Consider the following 12,616-nt stretch of genomic DNA (forward strand, 5'->3'; position numbering starts at 1 on the left):
TCTGTGCTGTCACCTGCAGGACCCTGGCAGTGAGGTCTGGAGAAGGAAGAGAAGGAAGAGAAGGGGCAAAGAACCCTACATGGTCTCGCTGGTCATTTCCCATCCTGTTCCTGCCACAGGAACTCCCTCCTTCCACCTCCACTCCCCACGACAGGCAGAAACATCTCTCATTGTTTCTTCTTTCCTCCAAGAATCTTCCCCCCAAATCTTGGCATCTCCCCTAGCATATCTGTACCTTTGCTATATCTGTGGGCCTTGTTCTCCCTGGAGGACTCCTTTTGGAAAAGTGAATCCCCCCGATATTAGAGAATTTTATCAAATTGCTGAGTATCCCCCCTTCCGTCTCATAGACCCGATGGCATGCTTGGCTCACAGCAGAGGACATTTCCTCTGCTGTCAAACCCACTGCACTCTGAGGCTGACCATGCCCACCTCATCCCCTCAGCTGTCTTCTCTTTGCTGCTATTACCATGTTCCAAGCAAACTTTGGAGCACCTCCCCCACAGCAGCATGGACTTTGGCAGATTTCCTGGGGACCAGCGACATCCTAACTTACTGTTTGCTTTTCCAAGGCTGATGTTTGCACGGTTTTTTTTTTTTTTTGGAACGAAAGCAGAAATCATCCTGTATCCTTATGCAATTCTTTCGGCAAGCTCCAACAGATAAATAAAGCCCCCCACCCTCCATGGGTCTGCCTCTCCCAGCAGAGCACCTGGGTTTGTCCTGAAGCCTCCAGCCACCTGCACACCTGCCAGGACCTCTCTGGGGCAGCCATGAAGTCCCTCGTCCTGCTCCTTTGTCTTGCTCAGCTCTGGGGCTGCCACTCAGCCCCACAAGGCCAAGGGCTGCATTATAGACAACTGAACTGCGATGATCCAGAAACAGAGGAAGCAGCTCTGGTAGCTGTAGACTATATCAATCAAAACCTTCCTTCAGGATACAAACACACCTTGAACCAGATTGATAAAGTAACCGTGTGGCCTCGGGTAAGTGGACCAGCTGTGTATGAGCTGAAATAATTTGTACATGGAGCTCAACCAGGTGCCTCAAAAGATCAGCATCTCCCAGTGTAAGTGAAACCACAGAGGAGTAAATTCTCAGCTTTCTTCCCAGGAGTGAGGGAAGGGGCAGGCAGAGGGCAAGAGGGGAGACATTCTGTATGGAAGTCGTGAGTCTCAGAAGGGAGCTGGGTGGGGTGTGGGGTGGTGTGCAGAAGAAAAAAATGTTTCAAATGGTAGTTTGCAGATCACAGGTGTAAAGTGCAACTTGCTGGAAAAATTAGGACCCAAGAGACCAGCTCCGAGTTGCCAAGTTACCATTGGCTGAAAATCACTTATCTGTCTTTGGTTTGGTTTCTCTCTGACAAACACTGAGAATGAATGAAACTAGCATCTGGCAGATGCCTACTATATGCCAGGCCCTCTCACATAGATTACCTCATTCACTCCTTCCCAGCCCCTGCCTCCAGTGCCGTGTGGTACGTGTGCTGTTCTCGTCTCACACGGAGGAAACCAAAGCTCTGTTGTGTTGTTGTTGTTTTTGCCCAAGATCATATAATTACTAAATATTCAGGCTGGGATTTGATTCCAGATCTGTGTTCCTTCTTCTACACAAACTGCCTCCTAAAGAGAGTTACCCACATCCCAGAGAGAAGTCTTGGCATAAACAGGATTCACCTCCTCACACGCTAGACAGGAAACCAACACAGCCTGAAGACAGTGACAAGAAAAATCAAGCTGGAAATATGCCTTTGGGGGTCAGTGAAGAGATCTGGAGATGTGGGAAGAAGCTGTTGGTCTACTGCCCGTTTTGAAATTAGATTTTATTTCTGATTAAAGATAATTCTTTCTGCAAATATGTATTACAAGCCTTCCTTGGACAAGAACCAGAGATATTAGGTTGAATCATATAAAACTGCCATTTTTCTATGTCAAAAGCAACCAAATATTGGCCATTTTAATGGTTCAACCCAATACAACGGTGAAAAAGGCATAATATGTGCCCACAAGAGTTTACAATCTTAAATTTACAACCTTAAATAAGGCCAACAGGAAGCCTGTACTGACTGACGACTGCTATGCATCTCACAAAGAGACAGTATTTGAGATTGGGATTGCTCCGGATGGATTTTAAGAGTGCTGTAGCCATATTAAAGAACAATGGTGGTTAGGAGGAAACGCTGATCAACTCAGGGAAGATGAACACGCAACACGCACATCTGAGGGAAAAGGTGATGATGAATGGGCATTGTGATTTTCATTAAAGGCAGGGCTTCAGGGTTGGGTTCCTTGAGAAACCCAGGTGTACCCGATCCCTGTTCACCAGTGCTGGGAACGCTTTCGGGCCGTCACTCTGCCCACACCTGGACGTCATAAAATGCAGAGCTTCTCTCAGGGAAGGAGATTCTGGGCTTCAGGTACTAGTGATCCAGGCAGAACCAATGAGTGGCAAGCAGAGCTGGGCTGAGGGGAGAAAAGGCATACTTGCACCTTCTGGATTTTTCAGGCTTCGAAGACAGGGTACAGAAACAGGTGAACCGACAAGAACATCTCCAAAGATTGATGGACGCTCCCTCGTGTCTACACTAGTGACATCTTGTATCCTCAGAGGGAGACATGCTCTTCCCCATTATCGCCAGCAGGGGACAGGAGAGAGCAGCCTCGTTGCGTGCCAGCATAGGCGGCACAAGCCAAGAGAAAGGAAAAGCCAAGGACAACAGCAACAGAAACCTCCAGAGGGAGAAGAAAACGGAGGAAGGAAGGAAAGTAAATAATGAAAAGGAAGAAAGAAGGAGAGGCAGGGATAGAGAAGGTTTTTAAAAAGACAGTAAGATATTACCCTACTCCACCTTATTTTGTAGCTTGTCTGAGAAAAATCCAAACCTGGATTTTCCAAAGCACTGCTTGAAGAGTGAAATCTTAAGAATCATAAATAAAAGGCCTGGCGCGGTGGCTCACACCTGTAATCCCCGTACTTTGGGAGGGCGAGGCGGGAGGATCACCTGAGGTCAGGAATTCAAGACCAGCCTGACTAACATGGAGAAACCCCCTCTCTACTTTAAAAAAAAAAAAAAAAGAAAAAAGAAAAAGAAAAAGAAAAAAGCCGGGCATGGTAGCGCGCGCCTGTAATCCCAGCTACTCGGGAGGCTGAGGCAGGAAAATCTCTCGAACCCGGGAGGCCGAGGTTGGACCCCCTCCGCCTTGCGAGCATCATCTGGTGCTTGCCTAATCAACAAAGACCAGATAAGCCCTGGACATTGTCCTGCCCACAGGCCGCTTTAGAGCTAGACCGAGCTGCAGAGTGACAGTAAGAATGAGCTTTGGCTCACCTCTCCAAAAGGGTGGTGCGCTCAAGCCCAAAGAGGGCGCACAGCATGGCCCGCACCACAGATCAGCGGACTGGGCTGCTCATGGCTTCACTCTTTGTCTCCACAGCGGCCCTTCGGAGAGGTGTTTCACATGGAAATAGACACCCTGGAGACCACCTGCCATGCGCTGGACCCCACCCCTGTGGCAAACTGTAGCGTGAGACAGCTGACGGAGCATGTGAGTACCCTTCTTAGAGTGGCTGTGGGTGACCCTTTGGCCAGTTCCACGGATTCACCCAGCTTCTCAGCCCGCTTCCTTGGCTAGCCTGGGTGCAGTCTCTAAAATTGCCATTTGTGCCCGGGAGCAGTGGCTCATGCCTATAATCCCAGCACTGAGGGAGGCCGAGGCAGATGGATCACCTGAGGTCAGGAGTTCGAGACCAGCCTGGCCAGCATGGTGAAACCCCGTCTCTACTAAAAATACAAAAATTAGCTAGGCGTGATGGTGGGCACCTGTAAATCCCAGCTATTCGGGAGGCCGAGGCAGGAGAATCGCTTGAACCCGGTAGGTGGAGGTTGCAGTGAGCTGAGATCATGCCACTGCACTCCAGCCTAGGCAACAAGAGTGAATCTCCATCTCAAATAATAATAATAATAATAAATAAAATTGCCATTTGATGCCACCTGCCCTGGGGCTGATTTTTACAAGCGTTTAACTTTATTGTATTCCTGAAAGCAGAGAGTGCCATGATTCAGGATCCCCCAACAGCCGTGCCTGGAGGGAGGCTTCCCGGGTAAGAAGGGGAGGGCCAGCCATCCTCACGGGAGTTTCTTTCTCCAGGCTGTCGAAGGAGACTGTGACTTCCGGTTGTTGAAACTAAATGGCCAGTTTTCCGTGATCTATGCAAAATGTGATTCCAGTCCAGGTAGAGATGACTATTCTTATTCTTATTTTTTCCTTGTAGAGAAAGTGGGGAAGGGATCAGAATCATTTTCAATTTAAGTAGTTCTAGGCCGGGCGCGGTGGCTCACGCCTGTAATCCCAGCACTTTGGGAGGCCAAGGCGGGTGGATCACGAGGTCAAGAGATAGAGACCATCCTGGTCAACATGGTGAAACCCCGTCTCTACTAAAAATACAAAAAATTAGCTGGGCATAGTGGCGCGTGCCTGTAATCCCAGCTACTCAGGAGGCTGAGGCAGGAGAATTGTCTGAACCCAGGAGATGGAGGTTGCGGTGAGCCGAGATCGTGCCATTGCACTCCAGCCTGGGTAACAAGAGCGAAACTCCATCTCAAAAAAAAAAAAAAAAAAAAAGTAAAAAAAAATTACAAAAAAAAAATTATCTGGGCATGGTGGCGCGTGCCTGTAATCCCAGCTACTCAGGAGGCTGAGGCAGGAGAATTGCCTGAACCCAGGAGGCAGAGGTTGCGGTGAGCCGAGATCGCGCCATTGCACTCCAGCCTGGGTAACAAGAGCGAAACTCCGTCTCAAAAAAAAAAAAAAAAAAAAAGTAGTTCTAGCCACTTTGTCGGTGAGAAAAGGGGAAGTCAAATTTCCTGAGCTCTGGGATTTTAAAACTGTGTTTTAAGAAGCTACTCGTGGTGTGGTGGCTCACGCCTGTAATTCCAGCACTTTGGGAGGCCAAGGCGTGTGGATCACCTGAGGTCAGGAGTTCGAGACCAGCCTGGCCAACATGGTGAAACCCCCATCTCTACTAAAAATACAAAAATTAGCTGGGCGTGGTGGTGCTCGCTTGTAATCCCAGCTACTAGGGAGGCTGAGGCAGAAGTATCGCTTGAACCTGGGAGGCAGAGGTGGCAGTCAGCCGACATTGCGCCATTGCACTCCAGCCCGGGGGACACAGTGAGACCCTGTCTCAAAAAAATGAAAAGAATTTATTTTTATTAGAGGTGAAAATTGCCCCGAGATGATAAGGGCTCCTGCAGAAATGTCAGCAAGGCACGAACCGCTTGAAGGTTCAGTAAGAAGTAGAGAAAGTGCCTGAAGCCACGAGGGGCATGCCTCTGCCCTTGCTGCTACCGCAGAGCTGGGGCGCAGCCACGGAGAATGGCTGCCCACATCTGGGTTTCCGCTCTCCGAGCAGACTCGGCCGAGGACGTGCGCAAGGTGTGCCAACACTGCCCCCTGCTGGCCCCGCTGAACGACACCAGGGTGGTGCACGCCGCGGATGCTGCCCTGGCTGCTTTCAACGCTCAAAACAACGGCTCCGTTTTTCAGCTGGAGGAAATTTCCCGGGGTCAGCCTGTGGTAAAGACAGATTCTTTTGACAGGTTGGGCAGTTCGGTGGCACTTCGGGAATGTACTGTACGTGGTGGAGCGGGAAGGAGGGTAAAACAGTTGCAGGGGCAGTGATGAGAAAGCAAGGAGCAGGGGAGGTGTTGCTTGGAAGGGAAGAATACGTCCTAAGGGGTATGAGGTCCCCGAGGTCCCCGAGTGTCATCAGGACCCTAAAACCCTCAGCGCGTCCCCCATGCTGAGCCACTGTAACGTCCAGCAGCCACCGCTGCAGGTAGGCACATCCCCACTCCCTCAGTTCCAGCTGAAACCAAAGCTCCGCATCATTGGGTAGAGGTTCCCACGTCCATCGGCTAGAAGCACTGACTGTAAATTCACTGGGGTCCATTATCACACATCTCAGTTGAACATCTGCCACAGATTCGTAATTAATACTCATAAAGGCATGAGCCTACTTGTGCTGACAAGCTTATAATGGCAAGATCCTAAAATGCCTTTCGAGTCACTGGAGAAAACATCTCATTGTACTGTGGGTGGTTTAGCATATTTGCATGTGACAGAATTAGAAAATGTATTCTAGATATCGGCTACGGCATACTCAGAAATACACTAGTATAGATGGCAATTCTATTAATCAGAATATGTGATTCTCAGAACATCCCCATCCCAGACTACACCAAATAACAGATATTTCATTGTGTCCATATGCTCCAACTACTATACGAAAGAAAAGCTCAGGTGATATCTTCCATACTTCCACCTAAATCTTTTCATTTGATCCTGCTCTATGAAACAGGTGGAAGAGGAATTGCTGTCTTCACTTTCCCACCCTATCTTGGAGTAATCTGAATCTTGGGTCTCAAGTGCAGCCCAAGAGTGAGGGCTGTGGGGGAGGCAGGGTTCCCAGTCCTATCAGTCTAAGGCTGGCCTTCTGATTCCTGTTTCCTATCTGCAAACTCACCTCCACGTTGATTGATGGGTAAGGGATACCTGCCCCTCCCACAAGGAAGACACAAGCCCTATCTATCTCTAAAGTATAAGCAGTTCAGAACACAATCCCATAGCAACTGCCCTATGTAAGCCATTCAGGGATATGTCTTCTGGACCCACACGTGGTCTGCATGAATGGTGCTCCCTAAAGGAGGCTACTTCCTGCTCCCCTTGTCTGCCCTTTTCATTTTAAGTCATGTTTCCTCAAGAGCATTTTCATGTACTCCTCTCAGCCTCTCCCACCTTCTACCTATGTGGAGTTTACAATGTCTGCCCCTGACTGTGTTGCTAAGGAGGCCACAGAGGCAGCCAAGTGCAACCTGCTGGCAAAAAAGGTGAGTGGGCCAGGACCTTGGGGCGTTACCACTCGGGCAAAACTGGTTGTGGAACAGAACACCCTTGGGTAGTTTGTATCTTGGGGCTGCAGACAGAGGATAACAGTGCAAATGCCCACTCCCTGTGGATTGTGGCAGGCCTTCCGTTAGGGTGTCACCTTGCCCCTTTAAGAGCTGTCTCCAAGTCATCTCACGCACTGGAAGCCCATGGAGTTAGGAGAAAGACAGAGGCTATTTGCTCATGAAGCCAAGTCATGCCCGGCGCTCGGAGTGTGAAGTGCACATTTTCTAGGCATATAACTCTGATATAAAAACTTTCAAGTCCTTGAGCTGGTAATGTACATGTCTAGGATTTTAGTCTAAAGAAATCATTGGTGATGTTTGACAGAATGTATCTATTAAAATGATTTATTATAGATCTAAAGAGACCAAAAGAAGACAGATCTGTATGTCCAACAGGAAGGTGTCATTGAATTAAACATGCATATAAGTAAATAGAAAATTGGGAGGACGCTAAAAATTGTGTTTTCGAAGAATAATGAATGATATGAGAAAATGCTATTACGGCAAATAAAAACCACAGGATACAACATCATATAGTTACAATGATCTCAATTTTTAAATCATATTTAATAGTATTTTAAAATAAGAAAGAAGTGCATCAATGTCAACAGTCGTTCTTACAGGTCACCACCAGAAAGGGATTATGGGTAATCTCTCTCACTTTCAAAGTGTTTCTGTATTTCCATATTATATACAGTATTATATGCCTTCCACAAGCAGAAACTGTAACTTTAAGAAAAATGGTTTTTAAAACTAATTTAAGGGGGTTTTTTTGCCTTGATATATTGGAGTGTCAATGAAATTGGAGCGGGAATCCATTTTTTAAATCAATTAAAATTACTCCTCTCCCTCTGTGGGCAGCAGTATGGCTTCTGTAAGGCGACACTCACTGAGAAGCTTAACGGAGAAGAGGTTGCAGTGACCTGCAGGATGTTCCAACCACAGGTAAGAGCTCCATGAATATTCTTGCCTGGGCCTACAGAATACAATGACCCCTTCACATTTATGCAGTGCAGTAGTGATTATAGGACCTTTGCTCTCCTGTGCTTCTGAACCTCACAATATGAAACAACACTGGGGTATGTGGAATCACCAACAAATGGAAGGATAGTTTAGCTATTCCTTTCCCTCCCATCAACTAGTGACTACAGGGCAGAACCGTCTTACTGTGTAGTTGACAAGGCCATCTTTTCATTTGTGGGAGGTGGGAGTGGTTTTCTGAGTTGCAGAGACCTGGTGGCCAGATCTACCTGGCAGCTCCCAGTCGCTGCAGCTTCAGCTGGCAAAGAGGGTGGCAGTGCTGGCAAGGGTGAGCCATAGATGGGGTGCTTTTACTTATGGGACATGTAAGTCCACCATCACCAAGACAATCCTGGTGAGACTGGGGCCACCCCTCCTCATAACCTTGATGACAATCCCTTGTACCTAGCTAGGCTCTTTCTTGCCAGACACTTTGCAAATAAAATATGTATAATGTGAGGACATTGGGTACGAGTGCCACCTGGGCCTGTGGGTGGTCTTGCCTGGGAGGAGAAAGCAAACTAACTGAAGGAAATGGTCCTCTTTCCAGCCGGCAGCCCCACAGCCCCAGCCAGAAGGTGCTGATGCGGCAGGCCTCACCCCTGCGGTGGACCCAGATGTACTTGCATCCCCTCCATCTGGCATGGCTGCTAGCCCTCCAGATAGCCCACTTTTACTATTGGGAGCTTCCCAAGTACTCCCGTCGCACCAGGCGCACTACGACCGTCGCCACACCTTTCTGGGTGTAGTTTCAATGGAGTCAGCCTCGGGAGAAGCATGGCACCTCCAGAAAACACATGCAGTTGGTGCTGCTGCTGGGCCAGCGATTCCTCTATGTCCAGGGAGGATCAGACACTTCAAGGTCTAGGATAGACATGGCAGCGAGGAGGAGGTCTGGCACAGAAAATGGAGCCACCATGTTGTCCAAGCCTGGGCATGGGTGGGGGCCTTGTCTGCTGGCCACACAAGTGTCACATGTGATCTACATTAATATCAAGTCTTGAATCCCTACTTCCCTTCATCACAGGACAGAAGCAAAGGGGGTGGTGGCTGTGTTTGACAGGAGGCATTAGGTTGACAACTTGTCATGATTTTGACAGTAAGCCACCATTATTGTGTTCTCTGCCTCTGGTTGACCTGACAGAAACCACTAGAACTGTGACTTTGAAAGATGCTCTTGCTAAGCTTATATGTACCTGTTAATAAAAGTGCCTGAAAGACCTTCCTTAATAAAGGAGGTTCTGAGCTGAATGTGGTCATGCTTATTGCCGACTTCATCCCAGTTCCGCTCACATGCATAGTCTCTTACCCCAACAACCAGTGTCCCTAATCAAAATCGAAGTGCAAATAGAGTCAACAGAGAACAAAAATCTGCTATATTTTTTATAGGAAATACAGGAAAAACTGAGATTAGGATCTTCCTACAACCCATAAGATATGACCATTTCTTTTCCTGCTTTCTTTTCTTTTCTTTCTTTCTTTATTTATGTTTTTTTAGTCTTGCTCTGTAGCCAGGCTGGAGTGCAGTGGCACAATCTTGGCTCACTGCAACCTCTGCCTCTCGGGTTCAAGCAATTCTCCTGACTCAGCTCCTGAGTAGCTGGGACTGCAGGTGTGCGCCACCACACCTGGCTAATATTTTGTATTTCAGTAGAGACGGGGCTTCACCAGGTTGGCGAGGGTGGTCTCTATCTCCTGACCTTGTGATTCGCCCACCTCAGCCTCCCAAAGTGCTGGGATTACAGATGTGAGCCACCACACCTGGCTAAGATATGACTATTTCTTTATGAGAAAATAATTTTTCTCATTTCATAAGAAAGAGAAAATATTGCTAAAGGTGGGCCAAGCTCCTGAAATTTATACAGAATAAACTATCCATTGGTTTTCTCCAGTACCGAGGTAAGGAGGGATTGGTAATTAAACAAGACCCTCACTTTATATCTGTTGTTAATTATGTTTAAAATACATGCTGAGCATACTGTATACACTTCATTTTACAATACAGGATTGTAAAAGTAGATAGATTCTAGCCAGTCTATTTTAAGGACCCAAGTTAAAACTGTGGTTTATAGTATAATTAGATACGAGTACCTGGACAGGTGAATCCCGTGGACATTTGTAGACACTGTCCAAGTGCTCAGCTAGCATATGGGAATAAATACTCCCCATTTTACCTGGGCAATTTCAATTTTTGTCCTTCAGCATTAAGTCATTCTGATTGACCTCAGTGTTGGACCCTTTCAGGTGGAATTTTAGAGGGTAGGACTGACACCCAGTTGAGTGACTTCACTTTGAACCAAGGAGAATGAATCAAGTGTTGATACTCACCTTATCACTTGTGCCTAGAGGTTTTGCCAATATTCCAGTAAGAAGAAGGAAAGGCCAAAAAGGTAAGAAAACCACTAGGTGTCATGGAAGTCAGAGAAGAGGGTATGGGCAGCTATGCTAAATTCTGTAGGAAGAGCAGTAAGGACGACTGACTCTGAGGTCATAGTGATCACGGGCAGATGCAGTTGCTCTAGGAGCATCCTGGTTGTCAAGAGTTTATGGGTGTTGTTGCTGTAGGGAGAGTGGAGAGTGGGCTGTTGCTGGGCAAGAGTAGCCACAGGATAGAAAGTGACTAGAGCTTTCTAGAGAAAAGATTAGCATGAGTTGGTCTAAGGTGGCGGGCAGTGGACATGATAAAAAGGGGATATAATTTGGAGGTAGAACTCCCACGACCTGCTGATGAATTTAATGTGGGAGTAAGAAAGGGATGAAGGATGATGATGCTTGGATTTGTGGCTTTGTGAACTGGATAGATGAGGGGGGTGGCCATTTACAGAGGCAGTGAATTCTAGTTTGTTTCATTTGCATTACCTCAGCTTTCCTCCTCTCCAACTTAAAATTTGTGCAGGTGATTTTTCTATGTCTGGCTAACTTATGCCTTGATCCCATGTCTCTCAAGGAAGCAGTGAAGTCAGATAGACCTGCAAAACCCCAGCCAAGCTGCTTCACCTTTCACTTCTTGCTGCCCTCATTCTACAACCAGACATAGATAACAGCTGATGTACTGGTGTCGGGAGGACTAAATGAGATGCTACAGGTTTATGCATGACCCCTTCTTGGTACATTCTAGGTTCTCAGAAAGTGCCCTCCCTTTCTGCTGCTGCTCCTCATCCTCTGAATTTGGTGGCCTCAGAAGATTATGTTCTTGGCCTTTTCCTAAATCTGTACTCTGCTTGGCAAGTTAATCCTCTCTCATGATTTAAACTGTCATTCTTACCCAGACAACTGCAACTTAATAGCTCCAGATTGGACCTCTTTCTTGAATTCTAACATTGTATTTCCAAATAATATCTTCAGGATTTCCTCACCACAATTACCTAAAACAGTTTCCTATGTGACTTGTTTCCTCTAAGTGATGCATACCTGGAGACAGCATTATTCAAAATGTGCATTATTTTAGAATTACTTCTTCCCAATAATATCAGAGAGAATGGGTTTTAGAGCTGTTAAATATATCACCCTCATAGCACATTTTTTGTATTAATACTACTCTGTACTTTCTTAACATTATTTTTATTTTGCAGAGTGTTCTCTCCTAAATTAATAGCATTACATATGTCTCATTTATTTGTTTTCTTCGTGGATTGTAATCATGTCTAACTCATGTTTCAAAGTTACTGGATTTCAGTTGTGTTTTTTCAGACTTGTGCCACTACTACCAATTAAGAATATTTTGGCCGGGCGCGGTGGCTCACGTCTGTAATCCCAGCACTTTGGGAGGCCGAGGTGGGTGGATCACGAGGTCAAGAGATCGGGACCATCCTGGTCAACATGGTGAAACCCCGTCTCTATTAAAAATACAAAAAATTATCTGGGCATGGTGGTGCACATCTGTAATCCCAGCTACTCAGGAGGTTGAGGCAGGAGAATTGCCTGAACCCAGGAGGCGGAGGTTGCAGTGAGCCGAGATTGCGCCATTGCACTCCAGCCTGGGTAACAAGAGTGAAACTCCGTCTCAAAAAAAAAAAAAAAAAGAATATTTTCGTAGCTGTTAAGATAATATAGAAATTGGCCAGGCGCGGTGGCTTGTGCCTGTAATCTCAGTACTTTGGGAGGCCGAGGCGGGTGGATCATCTGAGGTCAGGAGTTCGAGACCAGCCTGACCAACATGGTGAAACACCATCTCTACTAAAAATACAAAAATTAGCTGGGCATGGTAGTGGGCGCCTATAATCCCAGCTACACAGGAGGCTGAGGCAGGAGAATTGCTTGAACACGAGAGGTGGAGGTTGCAGTGGGCCAAGATCATGCCATTGCACTCCAGCCTGGACAACAAAGCAAGACTCCATCTCAAAAAAAAAAAAAAGGAAAATGGTTATACAAAAATTTACAACTCTAATAACACCAAGCATTAGAATAATAAAATAGCAATAATCAAAGTTACTCCCCAAAATTTTGTTGCACATGAAAAAGTGTCGTTCCCATGGTACTGACAAAAGGTGATGGTTATTTCACTTTCATGGAATAGTCATATGGCAATGCTGTAAATAAGACTCATAATGTGCTTGCTTTAAAAATATGCAATCTTAGCCAGGCATGGTGGCTGGCACGGTGGCTCATGCTTATAATCCCAGCACTTGGGAGGCCAAGGTGGGT

General features: G+C 46.7%; 1 protein-coding gene across 2 annotated transcripts; it reads left to right on the forward strand.

Annotated features, from left to right (window-relative positions):
• The first annotated feature begins 652 nt into the window (after nt 1–652).
• Nucleotides 653–9,223, forward strand: AHSG (alpha 2-HS glycoprotein). 2 transcript variants are annotated; one of them, XM_012470831.2, is made up of 7 exons: nt 653–986; nt 3,435–3,545; nt 4,149–4,233; nt 5,413–5,576; nt 6,788–6,889; nt 7,814–7,897; nt 8,523–9,223. In XM_012470831.2, the coding sequence occupies exons 1-7, from the start codon at nt 774–776 to the stop codon at nt 8,838–8,840; spliced, it is 1,077 nt and encodes a 358-aa protein (XP_012326254.2). In that variant the 5' UTR covers nt 653–773; the 3' UTR covers nt 8,841–9,223. The 2 variants fall into 2 exon arrangements, with proteins under 2 accessions (XP_012326254.2, XP_021525205.2); XM_021669530.2 differs by having other exon boundaries at nt 688–986; nt 7,817–7,897.
• The last annotated feature ends 3,393 nt before the right edge of the window (nt 9,224–12,616 follow it).

This window comes from Aotus nancymaae, unplaced genomic scaffold (genome assembly GCF_030222135.1).
Source record: "Aotus nancymaae isolate 86718 unplaced genomic scaffold, 86718_ANA_hifiasm-v0.15.2.pri h1tg000067l, whole genome shotgun sequence".
Lineage (NCBI taxonomy): Eukaryota > Metazoa > Chordata > Mammalia > Primates > Aotidae > Aotus > Aotus nancymaae.